We start from the raw sequence: 13,991 nt of genomic DNA, 5'->3' as shown, positions 1-13,991 counted from the left end.
TGCTGCTGTGGCTGCTACTGATTTTGAAAGGAAAATCTATTTGTTAAAATAGAAAGTCTGTTTGTTAAAATAGATGCCTGCCTGAGACACAGGCAGTTTTTGGACCAGAATTGCCCCCATCTACATTTTATAACATTAAGGCAGTGGTTTATTTCTTACTGGTAGAATCTACCTGTATAGCTTATCCAGATTCTTAAGGAAGTGCCCAAGAGAGGAAACTAATGTCACATTGTATTTAGTGATTACATTAGTATTTACTGTATCCCAGTGAACATTCAAAGAATGATGGCGTACCATCAGGACAGTTGTGTGAAGATTAAATTTAGTGGCTTAGCTATAAGCATGTTGCTTGTCCAGTGAGTGTGTTTGAAGACTATACCTTCTTTTCTGGAAAATTTTAATAGTTTTATGGATTGTAGATGTGCAGGAACTCATTATTATAGTAAAAATTAAAAAATACATTTTTGACATTTCAGGTATATAGCTTTTAGCAGTGAACTTGTTTTTAACCCAGTTGGTGTTGGTTTATTTTTTTTCCTTTAAGTTTTTGCCTTCAAGAATTCTTGGCATCAAAGATCTAGTAGAGTAACCTGTAATGATTTGAAAATCACATTGTTAAAAGTTATTACTCCTTAAAAAAAAAAAAAAAAGTTATTACTCCTTAGTAAAAGGGTCAGAGTTCATTCAACTGTCAGCCTTTGCTTTGCCTTGTAAGCCCAATAGTGGTCTCTGACACCAGAAGGGATTCTGAGTATATTTATATGTGAGATAATGCCTAACAAGTGATATCTAGGGTCATAATTCAAGATTCGGAATTTTATGTTATTCTTTTATTTTGAAATATAGACTCTTAAGCTCTGGAGGAAATTGGTATCGACCACTAAATAGTCATGCTACTCTGCTAGACAAATATTGGACCAAAATTCATCTGAATAACATGGATAAGTCAGAGCTGAAGGAGGTATGTGATTGCTAGAATGTACTGATGCTTTTTACTTTTTATTTTATGCGTTCCAGATTTAACATGAAAAAAAAATCAAGTTGTATATTGAATTACCAAAATACTCATCAATCTAAATTTAAGTTAGTGCATTTTTATTTTACTATACTGAACCGCATCTATTAATTTTTTAAAAAGATGTATGCATAAATAAATTAAAATATAAGAACTGGGGTATAGGCCAGAGGTTTAGAGTTTGAGAGGATTCACCACAGACAGAGTAGAGAATAGTACAGGCAGATCTCTGAAATAAACTGTTAAGGGGGCAGCGGGCAAGCCAGGAGGTCTGATGTGCTATGTAGCTTAATTTCCTGGCTAGGATTAAACTCCTGCTGCAGTGGCTGCTTATAGTTTGATAGTGCTGAGACTTAACCCCTTGTGCCACCAGGGAGGCCCACGTCTAGTTATTTTTATTCAGTGATACATTTGAAAGCAAACTCCATAACATTTCACCTTAATGCTTCAATGCATCTAAAAAAGTTAAGGGCATTTTTCTATCTAACCACAATAACGTTATTATACCCCCAAGAAAGGAACAATGATTCCTATCTACCTTTTAACTTGCAGACCATATTTAGTTTTACCAAATGTCTTCAAAGGATTTTTTTGTTAAGTTGGTTTGTAACTAATTTATTTATCACTTGACAGCTTAATACACATTCTGATTTGGATACTATCAAAAATTCAGACCAATTATTTTATAGATTTACACATTGATTCATTGTACATTGATTGTAGTAGCACTGGCTATCCTTGATCAAAGTTATAGCTCATTTTATGTTGTTCATACACCATTATCTTTGAATCTACCATCTCCCTTAGAAAAGCTTCCTATTCCTTAACTCTTCATCTTGGGTAGTAGTGGCAGATAAAACTTTGTCAGTAATTACTCAGGTCTGGGAGAGATGCTGTGCTGTTTTTTGGTGTTAAGTTTTTATATAAGTAATTGGCATAAGGCAGTCTTTTCAATTTTTTTTAAAAATATATTTATTGCATTTCTGTGCTTTTTGCTTTTTTTTTTTTTTTAGATTTATTTATTTATGCATACAGGAACTGGGGTATAGAATAGAGGTGCAGGAGGTGAGGGAGTCACCAGAGACAGTGGGGAGCAAAACAGGTATATCTACTGATACACACTGCTGAGGGGAGCATCAGGCTACAGGAAAGGTCTGCTGTGCCATGTGGGTAGCTCCCTGGCCAGGTATTGATCTCAAGCTACAGTGGCTGGAGGTAGTTTGAGAGTGCTGAGACTTTAACCCCTGCTTCACCAGGGAAGCCCTTTTAAGGCCCTTTTAAGGGCTCCCCTAAATAACTGAGCCCTTACTAAAGTATTAAACATTATGATGTTTTGTTTTCAAGATTTACTTATTTATGCATATAGAACTGGGGTACAGGCCAGAGGTGCAGGGGCAGTGAGAGGATTCACCAGAGACAGAGTGAGTGGGGAACAGAACAGGTAGTTTGACAAAGTACACTGCCGAGGGGAGCAGCAGGTAAAATAGGAGAGATCTCCTGCGCTATGTCAGTCACCTTGGCTATGCCACGGATTGAACTCATGCTAAAGTGGCTGCAGCCAGCCTTGTAGTACTGTGCTTTAACCCATTGTGCCATGAGGGTGGGCCCTGTTAATGAGGTTTTTTAAGTAAAAATACCTTTTCCATCTTAATCATTCTGTACATGTTCATATAGTGGAATCGCTACTCAGCGGTAGAAAAGGAATAAGATAATGATACATAAAGTAATGAAGATTGGATGAATCTCAATGACGTCATGTTGAGCAAAAGAAACTAAACTACATACTGCAAACCATATGATTCCATGTGGGATATAGCTACTCAGCAGTAGAAAAGGAATAAATTAATGATACATAAAGTAACTATGATTGGATGACTCTCAGTGGTCATGCTGAACAAAAAAAACTAAATGGCATACTGCAACCCATATGATTCCATGTGTGATTTTTTTTTTTTAAAGGTTTATTCATACAGAACTGGGGTATAGGCCAGAGATGCAGAGGGTGAGAGGATTCACCAGGGACAGAGTGGGGAGCAGAACAGGCAGATCGACGAAGTATACTGCTGAGGAGGGCAGCTGGCAGGTCAGGAGAGGTCTCCCACACCATGTGGATCTCCTCAGGGCAGGCGGGGATCGAACTCATGCCGAAGTGGCTTAAGCTTCTTAGTGCTGTGCTTTAACCAGCTGCGCCACCAGGGAGGACCCCGTGTGTGATATTCTTAAAAGGCAAATACTTAGGGAGTATGGTTCCAAGAGGCAAAGATTAGGGGAAGGAATTTATTATAAAAGGGACATGAGGAAATATTTGGCTTAAGGTGTGATGAAATAGTCTGCATTTCATTGTGGTGGTAGATACATGATCATAGACATATTTCTAATATACTCAATACTTCTAAAGTAGTCTTGAATAAACATTCATATTATGAAGCTTTGGAAGTAATATGATCACTGTGCATCATATGCTACCGTAAATTTTCAGTAGTTATTGAGGTGAATAGAACTAAATTTTTCTGCTTTTTAAATTCTGCTTTCTGCTCTTTAAATATCAACTGTTGGGTCTCTCTGGTGGCACAGGGACAGTACAGTTAAGCTGTCACCAGCCACTTCAGCACAGGTTCGATCCCCAGCTGGCCAGGGAGCTGACCCAAATGGCACAGCCAACCTCTCCTGTTCCACCATCTGCATCCCTCAGCAGTGTATTTCAGTAGATCTTCCTGTTCTACTTCTCACTCTGTCTCAGGTGAATTCTGTCAACCTCCTCCCCTACCCACCTCAGCCTCTGGCTTACACCTCAGTTTCATATATGTAAATAAAATAAATCTTTAAAAATGAATAATGTTTTTCATCAGTACTATATCACTGGCTCTTTTCACTGTGATCTGGTTTTTAAAATTTATTTTATCTGGGCCCTCCCTAGTGGCACAGTGGGTTAAAGCACAGGCTATTTGCAGCACCTTCAGCTGGAGTTCGATCCCTGGCCAGGGAAGTGACCCACATGGCATAGCAGACCTCTCCTGTCTCACTCACTGCTTCCCTCAGTGTACTTCGTCACACTGTCTGTTCTGCTTCCCACTCTGTCTCTAGTGAATCCTCTCAGAGCTCCTGCATCTCTGGCTTTTACCCCAATTCTGTATGCATAAATAAATCTTTAAAAAAAATTAGTTTTTCTTTTTGCATTTGCTGCTTTTGATTTTGGCTAAAAAAAAAAATGCACAGCAGATCTTACTAGAACTATGTTTAAAATTGAAATATGGAGCCTAGGGTTAAGTCTCAGCAGAAATATGTATATAATCATGTAATCTACCACCCACAATCAAATATAGACTATTTTACCACACAGTGATAAAATAGCACTATCACCACTGTGTGGTAAAATAGTCTATATTTGATTGTGGGTGGTAGATTACATGATTATATACATATTTCTAATACAAAATATTTCCCTTTTTGAAGTAGTGTTGAATGAACCAGTTCATACCAGGAAGCTTTGGAATACGATTACTATGTATCCTATGCTGCAGAAAATTTTCACTTCAGTCCTCACACTGACCTACATATGGTGCAGCAGACCTCTCCTATCCTGCCTACTGCTCCCTTTGGCAGTTTATTTTGGTAGAGCTGCCTGTTCTGTTCCCCACTTTCTCTGGTGAATGCTCTCAACCTTAGCACCTCTGGTTTATACCCCAGTTCTACACAAAAATAATTTCAATAATTGTGGGATTCTTGAGTGAGTAAACTTCTGGAACCTAGATGCATGGTTGCCTGGAGATCTTTCCCCATCTGGCATTTCAGTCTGAGCTGTGTTATAGATAATGAAATTGCCAGATAACTGAGGTCTTGGTTTGAAAATTTTCATGGTCTTTGAGGCAGAAGGGAGTATAGGTAAGGGTGGAAATTGTACTTGGTAAAGGTGACACATTTCATAGAGGAATCATTTTGTGTAACTAGCATCAGTAGCAATTTATATGTGCCTTTAAGAAATCATTGTGTCTGCTGCTAATTTTTTCCCCTTCCTTCTGTCAGGTTCTTCAGACCAGATACCCCAGCCTCTTAACAGCAACTGAACACCTTCTTGACATTTACATCCAACTTACTGGAGACAAGCATCACTCTCAGAGTGATAGTTGTATTAGAAATGAACGGGTACCTGAGGATGTTCTAGAAGCCAGTAGACAAAACAATAGATTGAGCCTTGAGGGCAGAGAATTGTCTCTAAGGTACTAGACTAACCATTTTTTTGAATTAATATTTTAAGAACTTGACATCAAAGTGTTCTTAACAGATAAAAGTAACTTATAGAATTAAATATTCAGTATACTTTATGTTGTCAGCTCCCTTTTAGAGATCTATAGATTTTTAAAATAACGTTTTAGCTTTAAAAAATAACTTTTAGATGTGGTACATATATACAATGGAATAATTACTCAGCAACCAAAAAAGAGAAACACATGTCTTTCGCAGCAACTTGAATGGAGCTGGAAAAGATCATGCTTAGTGAGATAAGCCAGAAAGAGAAAGAAAAATACCAGATGGTTTCACTCATAGCAGGAGTATAATGGACCAGGAGAGAAAATAACAAAAATAATGAACAACCATATACCAGAGACATTTTGAGGGGGTGGAGTGGGGAATGGGATCAAAAACGGGGGGGAGGAGGGGAGAAATGCACGGGATTATGGTGATGGCACACGGGTGACTTGGTGATGGGAAACCGCGGGGATTACAATCGAGATGGAAAAAAAAATGTACAAAATGATGTAAAAATAAACTTTTGTAATAAAAAAAATAACTTTTAAAGATACACTTGTAAATGGTTATATAATTCATTCTTTCATTGAATTGGAGGGGGGTGCTTAATATTCAGATTTTGCTACATATAGTAAGTTCTGTGGCTTTGTTCTCCTTTCTCAATGGTTGATTTTCCCTTTGAGAAGTGAGAAGTAGGAATTGGAATTCCCCACAGTTTTTTCTGGGAGTTACTTGCTCTTCCTCCTACTACTACCTTACCTGGTATGGATGCAGGGAATGCATGATAGATGATTTCTGGCAGTGAGAGTGGAACTAGGACTATTCACTTAGGATTTTTTTTTTTTTTTTTGGTCTTCCCATTGCCAGTAAATTGCAGAGTTGTAGTTGTCTGGTGTCCACAGAGTTAAGTGAGCCACATAAACTTGTACCTTTCATATTTTTGGCTTGTTGTCTTATTTCTTGGTTTTTATGTTTGTTTTTTAAGGGATCTATTGAATTGGTGTAATAGGATTGCTCACAGCTTTGATAGTCTGTCCTCATCCACATCATTGAACATTTTCCAAGAGGTAAGGTAGTCTTGCTTTTTCAGTGTTCTCATAAGCTGTTGATTAATCTTATTTTTTTGTCTCTACTTCTTTCAGAGTTTTTCTTTTATGTAGGTACTGTTTACTATTCTTTGGTATTTAAGTGAGTTAATGTTGGCTTAAATCTAATTAGGTATAATAGTTCTTGTTTTGTGGTTGTTAAGAAGTTACTACTCAAATCAAAAGAAGTATAATTTTAAGTAGTGTAAAACAGATACTGATTAGAGGTAAAATAAAAAAAGCTCCCAGCTGATTATAAAGCATCGTGAAGTGTTTCTATTATGTGTAGTATTTTTTCCTGTATATAATTTCTTAGTCTGTTTGAAAGATTGGTATTTGTCTGATCCCTTTACAAGGGTCAGTTGAGTTTTTTAACTTTTGTTCATGGAAACTAGTGTGGTATGAAATGTAACTGTATGCTTTTTTTGAAAAAATGTTTTACACAGGAGGGAAATTCTGTTTAGTCACAGTTCTGCCGTAGTCAATAAAAATGGAAAGAGATTGCTTCCACCTACTTAGAAAAAAAGTGGTCCTCTCTGAAGGTCTATTAGGTTCTTAAAACATTGACCAATTTGATTATAAAGTTTTGAGGTTTGCTGGGAGGTCAAAGTTGTGGCTTTTGTCGGCTGGGACTGAGGAGACTGTTGTACCCAATTTTATTTGTAGTATCTTTTTGTGTTTGGTAGTTATTTTGAGTAGAAAGAAATCTTATTTGGAGTGCATAGTTAAACCTAGCTGAAATCTGAAATCTTATGCGCAGGCACTATATTCTTGTTTTTCATTCTCCAGTGAACTCTCCTCCTACATTTTATCTTCCTTATATTTAACCTTGTTTTGTTCATTAAAAACAATACTTTGTTATTGATAGGATTCCTTTTACCTTTTAATACTAATGATTCATTTTATTTATTTATGCATGTAAGAGCTAGGGTATAGGCTAGAGGTGTGGGGAGTGAGAGGTTTCACCTGAGACAGCGGGGATCAGAACAGACAGATTAGTTGAAATAACTTGCTGTCAGGAGCAGCAGGTGAGACAGTAGAGGTCTGCTGCACCATCTGGGTTAGCTCCCTGGCTGGGAATCAAACTTGTGCTGCAGTGACTGCAGATAGCTTCCTAGTGCTAACACGTAATGCCTGTGCCACCAGGGAAGATCCATGTGTGAGTATTTTACTAATACAGAAATGTTTGCAAAATGGGAAAATACAGAAATATAGACAAAACTTTGTTGGAGAGGTAAGTCTAGAGATGAAGCTTTTGACTTTGTTGCCTTGATACCAAATGGTGGCCTGCAATTTAATCCAATTCTGATACAGATTACCAGGAGTACAGTAGCTCCAAAGGTTCAAGGGCTCTGCCCTTCAGAAGACACTTCCATTGACTATGGCTGCAGATGTCAGGGGACACCTAGTCTTGGAACCTACTAGCTGAAAATTCACAGCTTCCCATGATTTCTTCAGGTTCAGTAATCAATTCATGAAACTTATTGAAAGTACCATACTTATGGCATAGGTTATATTTTTTTTTCTAAAAGATATAATTCAAGAACAATCAAATGGAAGATGCAAATAGGACAAGTTTTGGGAGGATCCTAAAAACAAGAGCTTCTGTATCTGTGTAGTGAGAGCATGCCATCTTCCTGGTAGGTGATGAACCAGGAAGCTCTCCAAGTTCTGGATGTCTGGTATTTTATTTAGCTTTTATGTCTTTGGCCACTTGATTGAACTCACACTCTAGCTTTTCTTCCCTCCCTAGAGTTTGAGGCTTACCTGAAAGTCTCAACACTATTTTGTGCCTAATCTTTCTGCCTTGATCTGCCCACTTTGAAGCTAGTTAGTGACTTCAGTTGCATTAAAACTGTTGTGGCCCATAGGGGCTCATGTGAGTAACAAAAGACTTTCTTTACTGAGTAATTCCTAGAAGCTTTGAAAATGGCAGGTAATAGTGGACAAAGGTATCGGATAAATTGATAAATTCTTGTGTGTTTTTTTATATGCTTGCTTGATGGTTGTTGCTACATTACAGTTGGTGGAGAATTATTATATATTTTTTGCTTAAAACACGCGTTATGTCCTTTCCCTTGTTACTTTGGCTTGTATTTTCTTGTACAAAGTTTAACAAAATGTTTAATGTATTCAAAATTCAGTGTTTTTGGAGGGTATAGTGTATGGTGATGATGTCTTACATTTCATTAGACATATCTGGGTATGGATACTTGTGGTTAGTTGTGGTGATTGGGTATTGAAGTAGCATAATGACAGTGTGATCCCTCTTGCACACCGGGAATTCCCCTTTACAGTTAAAAGTAATTTTTTACTATATGAGACTCAGTTCCCCCATGAACCATATGCCTTATGATTAGCACTAATGGCTATTTTTGGCAAATCTAGGATTTACAAAATGGTTTTCCTCCCTAATTTAGCCAATTTGGGGTTGTAAAATCCTCAATTGTTTGTGTCCTCTTCTCTACGATAAGGTTCCTTGGTTTAGTGTTGCATTTTTATTTGCATTCTTACAGAAATGTTCCTGATGGGTTTTATATTCTTCCTTCATGGTGATGCTCTATTATTAATATATTATTTTTTAAAAAATCTGTCAGTATTTACCTTGTTTATTTTGATAGGCTTTGGACTGTTTCACAGCAATGCTTTCTAAGCATGCACGTAAACTAAAAATGGCAGAAATCATTGGAAGCAAGTTGAACATTTCCCAGAAAAAGGTATGTAGTACTCTTTCTGTTAAAAGAAGACTGGTTTCTGGTCTTAACTTTTGAAATACTGACTGCCTAAGTATCGAAGTTGGTAGTTTAATTGCTATCTTTCTCAGACATAAAAACATTCACTGTCTCCTAGATTAATAGTTTTCCACGTGCTTCATATCCTTTAAATGTGCTTCTATGTGTCCTGTTTCATATGCATTATCCAGTATTTTAATAAAGCAGATATTCTTTAGATTATAAACTCAGGATTAGAACTGTGCAGAAAGCTTAAAAGAAAAGTACCAATGAATACTTGTTTATTCACCACTAGGCTCATGGCCGACATTGTTAATAATTTGCCTTTTTTTTTTAAATTTAATTTTTTTATTTTTTTGCACAGGAGAGCAAAGGCCAAAGGTGTGAGAGGTGAGAGGATTTACCAGAGACAGAATGGGGAAAAGGACAGGCAGATTTTACTGAAATTTTTTTATTGCTAAGGGGAGCAGTGGGCAAGACAGGAGAGATCTGCTATGTCACATATGGGTAGTTCCCTGACCAGGGATTGAACTGAAGCCATAGCAATGATAGCACTGAGACTTGACGTATAACCCACAAAGGAGACCCTTTGTCAGTCTTTATATTGATACATATATTTTTGTAGAAGAGAACATTTTAGTAGTGGAGTTGGTAGCTAGAGAATTGCCTGAGTTCAACTTCATACATTCCAATATTAATGCCTTTGTTAGGAATTGAAATAGCAGGAGTGTTCTTCAGGCTTCTGAAACTGTTGGGCTGGATTTGGCTGCAGGTAACAGAGCACACTATTAAAAGAAGCCCTGGGCCCTTCCTCATAGCACAGTGGGTTAAAAGTACAGCACTATGAAACTATCCGAAGCCACTGCTGCACAAGTTCGATCCCCAGCCAGGGAGGTGGCACATGGGGCGACAGACCTCTCCTCACTGCTCCCCTCAGCAGTGTATTTCAGCTAATCTGCCTGTTCTGCTCCCTACTCTGTCTCTGGTGAATCTTCTCACCCCTGCACCTCTGATTTGTGCCCCATTATTTGTATGCATAAATAAATCTTGGGGGAAAAAAGTCATAATTTGCCTACCTTGAAGTAGGAAGTACACCTTAGGAATGGGTTAATTACAGGGGCATAGGAAGTCTTTATGTAATGAACTGTTTGAGGAGACTACAGGATTTTTAAAATATTTTTTCTTTTTAAAGATTTTATTTATGAATACGAACAGGACAGAAGTGCAGGGGGTGAGAGGATTTACTAGGGACAGAGTGGGGAGCAGAACAGGCGGATCTACTGAAATACACTGCTGAGGGCTGCAGTGGGTGGATCAGGAGGTCTGCCACGTCATGTTGGTCACCTTTCTGTCTGGGGAATTGAACTTGTGCTGCATTGTCTTCGGATAGTTTCATAGTGCTGCACATTAACCCATTGCCCCACCAGGAAGGGCCCAGAGATTACAGGATTTTATGTGGATAATCTTTCCCTCCCATAGGTTGAGTTCTTCTGTCAACTTTATAAACCAGAAATTGTAATCAATGAACTAGATGTGCAAGTGGGTCGAGTACGTCTTCTACGGAAACAAAGTGAGGCTGTTCACATACAGAGGTAAGAAAGGTTCTTATGTCAATTGAGCAACGTGGAACTGTTGGGAACTGGATGGAAGATCTGGTCCAACCCCTCATCATCGTTGAACAAAATGTATGTCTAAACTGTGAATCTCCAGTGTGTTGAGTGTAAGGAGCAATGTCTTTCCAGTGCTTTAAGAAAACAGATGTTCAAGATAAAAAAGAAAATAGATGTTATATGTGGAGATGGTGATGGGGATCTTTACAACTTGGGACCAACGAAAGTTACTTTCTGGATTTTACTCGCCATAGTTATTTAATAAATGGAGCCTCACTTGGAAGTCAGGCTGTGACCTAATGTTGATCTGTTATTTCCTGAAGGCTGGGATTGTAAAAGCTTCTGTGATCTAATTACCACTTATTAAATATCTACTACATGCCTATCATTTTGTGAATATTTTGATCGTTTTCTCTCGTGAGGTAGTTATGATAGTCCTATGAACTACTTTATTAGTGTCCAGGGGCAATCCTAACAAATTATCTTAATACACTTGACAACTTAAAACAGCAGATATTTATTCTGTCATCATTCTGGAGGTTGAGCTAAAATCAAATTGCTGATAGGACCATGTTCCCTCTGAACTCCCATCTTGTCAGTGGATCAAGCTAATCTCCTGTACGCATCCTCTAGAACCATCCTGCCTTTGTGTGACATTCAACTTCTTCCTCCTTATGAGGATACCGGTGATTGGATTTAATACCCACCCTTATCCATTGTGAATATGACTTTAATTATATCTGTAAAGACTGTTATTTAAAAGAAATTGCATTTACAGGTTCTACAGGGACATGGATTTTTGGAGTAGACTATTCAACCTGCTATAATTAGTAGCAATTTATATTATTAAATTTTATAGGTGAAGAAAACAGATTTAGTAACCTGTCTAAGATGACACACCTAAAAGAGACATTGTCTTATCTTTACTGGTATTTTTGGTCTCTAGAGCCTAGTTAAATACCCAGTATTTGTAGAGTGAATTAATTTTGCAGCTCTTATGTTGTAAGTATTTCTCACTTTTGTTTACGTCTGGAAAATCTGGTTTTCTCCAGCACGCATTTCTAACCACCTTTTCTCCAACCCAGGGAGCAGTTCACTTTTGCTGCTACTAGGCCATCCTCTGTTCTTATTGAACAGCTTGCAGTGTGTGTCAGCAATGGGGAGCCAGTGTTGCTCGTGGGAGAGACTGGGACTGGCAAAACGTCTACTGTGCAGTACTTGGCTCACATTACAGGTAATTCCTACAGGAAAATCACTCTGCCCCTAGAAAATGAACATCTCATACCACCTGCTACACCCCTTTTGAAAATTAGCAGTATAGAAAGGACTGCAGTTGAAAAAAGTGCCACTATTCTACTTACCCTGGAAATAACTTCTGGCGTTCTTACCCTTAAAAATAATATAGTTTCTTGTCCTGGAAATAATGCTCATTAACAGACCAGTAGTTTCTTTTTCCCTTTTTTCAGATTTATTTATTTATGCATATAAGAACTGGAGTATAGTCCAGAAGTGCAGGGCGTGAGAAGGTTCACCTGAGACAGAGTGGGGAACAGAACAAGCAGATCAACTGAAATACACTGCTGAGGGGAGCGGTGGGCGGGTCAGGAGAGGCCTGCCACGCCATGTGGGTCATCTCCCTGGCTGGGGATTGAACTTAATCTTTAGTGGCTGGCGATAGTTTGATAGTGCTGAGACTTAACGCCTATGCCATAGGGAGGCCCCAGACTGATAATTTCCCAAGCTATGTTCTGCTAATACTCATCTATAAATTTTGTTTTGTTTTGAAGCAAATGGGTTATACACTACTAGTTGCGTATAGTAGGGCAGTTAGGCAGCTTTACAAGCAACCACCTGATGCCCCTTCTAATATAGTGGTATAACACACCACACTGAGTATATTTTAGTTCTAATTTGGAGATATTGGCTTAAAGGTTTTTTTTAAATTATTGATTTCAGTTATGTGATGCTTTAACAAATTATAATGAATAATTTTGTACATTGCTCTCTGTTATTTGAAGTTTGAGTGTAAAGATTACTGAAAGTAAAAGGGGATCAGAACATTGAAAAACTTGTCGTATACTTTTGTTTGCACATTTTTAAGGATCACACTGAAGATTATCAGTCTTTAAATTTTTGGAATCATCCTTGCCATTTCTTCTTTTAAAAGGTCATCGTTTGCGAGTTGTTAATATGAATCAACAAAGTGATACCGCAGACTTGCTTGGAGGGTAAGTGTGGTCTTCAGTTTTGTTGAAGACTTCAATACATACATATTTTTCAATAGTAGTTAATTTTTACATCATTTTGTACCTTTTTCCATCTCAGTTGTAGTCCCCGTGGGCTTCCCACTACCAGTTCACCTGTGTGCAATCATCATAGTCCAGTGCACTTACTCCTAACCCCTGCCATTTTTTATCTCATTCCCCACTCCACCCCCGTAAAATGTCTCTGGTATATAGTTGTTCATTCCCCCACTCCCACCCAACCACCCCCCGGTCCTTTATACTCCTGATATGAAACCATCCAGTATTTTTTCTTTTTCTTTCTGGCTTATTTCACTAAACATGATCCCTTCCAGCTCCATCCATGTTGCTGCAAAAGGATGTGTTTATCTTTTTTTGATTGCTGAGTAATATTCCACTGGGCATATGTACCACATCTTTTTAATCCAGTCATCTATTTTTGGGCATTTGGGTTGATTCCATTTCTTTCCTGTTGTAAGTAAAGCAGTGATAAACATGGGGGTGCAGGTGTGAAGTCTTCAATTTTTGTTGAAAGTGACCCATTTTGTTTTGACTGCTTGGGGTAAGAAATTCTATTTAATAACACTCAAATAGTTTTAAAAATAAGTACAAAGCTATAAATGCCTCCACTCCCCTACCAGGGTAGTTATTGGAGACATCTGGATGTGTAGATATTTCTTTTCATTTAAAGAATGTTTGATACCTAATATTTATGTAGAAGTCATTGATCTAAAGCATACATTGTGGAATAAAACCCTTCAATTCAAGCTAAACTTTCCTGTAATTCCATGATCTCTGAAACATGTAGAGTGAATGTCAGCTTTCTAGTTGCTTAAATTTTGCTCATGGGATTCTTATTGTGGTCTTTGTGCTGGTGCACATTACATTGAGCTATAGTGGCTTCTGGGCCATGAACTCTGAGCACTTGCTCAAAAATCCCTTCCAGGCAGAAAATAATAGAATTTATTGTGCCTTTTGCCCTTTATGAATCTGTTAGAAAGTGATTCATTCATCTCTTTCTTTGAGGGCCACATTATGCTGTAGCAGTATTTTAATTT

General features: G+C 37.9%; 1 protein-coding gene across 1 annotated transcript in view; it reads left to right on the top strand.

Annotated features, from left to right (window-relative positions):
- Positions 1 to 13,991, top strand: part of MDN1 (MDN1, midasin homolog (yeast)) — a 128,736-nt gene that overhangs the window by 16,062 nt on the left and 98,683 nt on the right. The window contains exons 9-15 of the mRNA XM_012731514.1: positions 847 to 961; positions 5,039 to 5,232; positions 6,249 to 6,330; positions 8,970 to 9,065; positions 10,560 to 10,672; positions 11,776 to 11,924; positions 12,858 to 12,918. Coding sequence (XP_012586968.1) covers positions 847 to 961; positions 5,039 to 5,232; positions 6,249 to 6,330; positions 8,970 to 9,065; positions 10,560 to 10,672; positions 11,776 to 11,924; positions 12,858 to 12,918 — 810 coding nt within the window. The remainder of the gene's footprint in view (positions 1 to 846; positions 962 to 5,038; positions 5,233 to 6,248; positions 6,331 to 8,969; positions 9,066 to 10,559; positions 10,673 to 11,775; positions 11,925 to 12,857; positions 12,919 to 13,991) is intronic.

This window comes from Condylura cristata, unplaced genomic scaffold (genome assembly GCF_000260355.1).
Source record: "Condylura cristata isolate star-nosed mole 26May11 unplaced genomic scaffold, ConCri1.0 scaffold00001, whole genome shotgun sequence".
In the NCBI taxonomy this organism is placed as follows: domain Eukaryota; kingdom Metazoa; phylum Chordata; class Mammalia; order Eulipotyphla; family Talpidae; genus Condylura; species Condylura cristata.
This window is presented reverse-complemented; position numbering and strand designations above follow the sequence as displayed.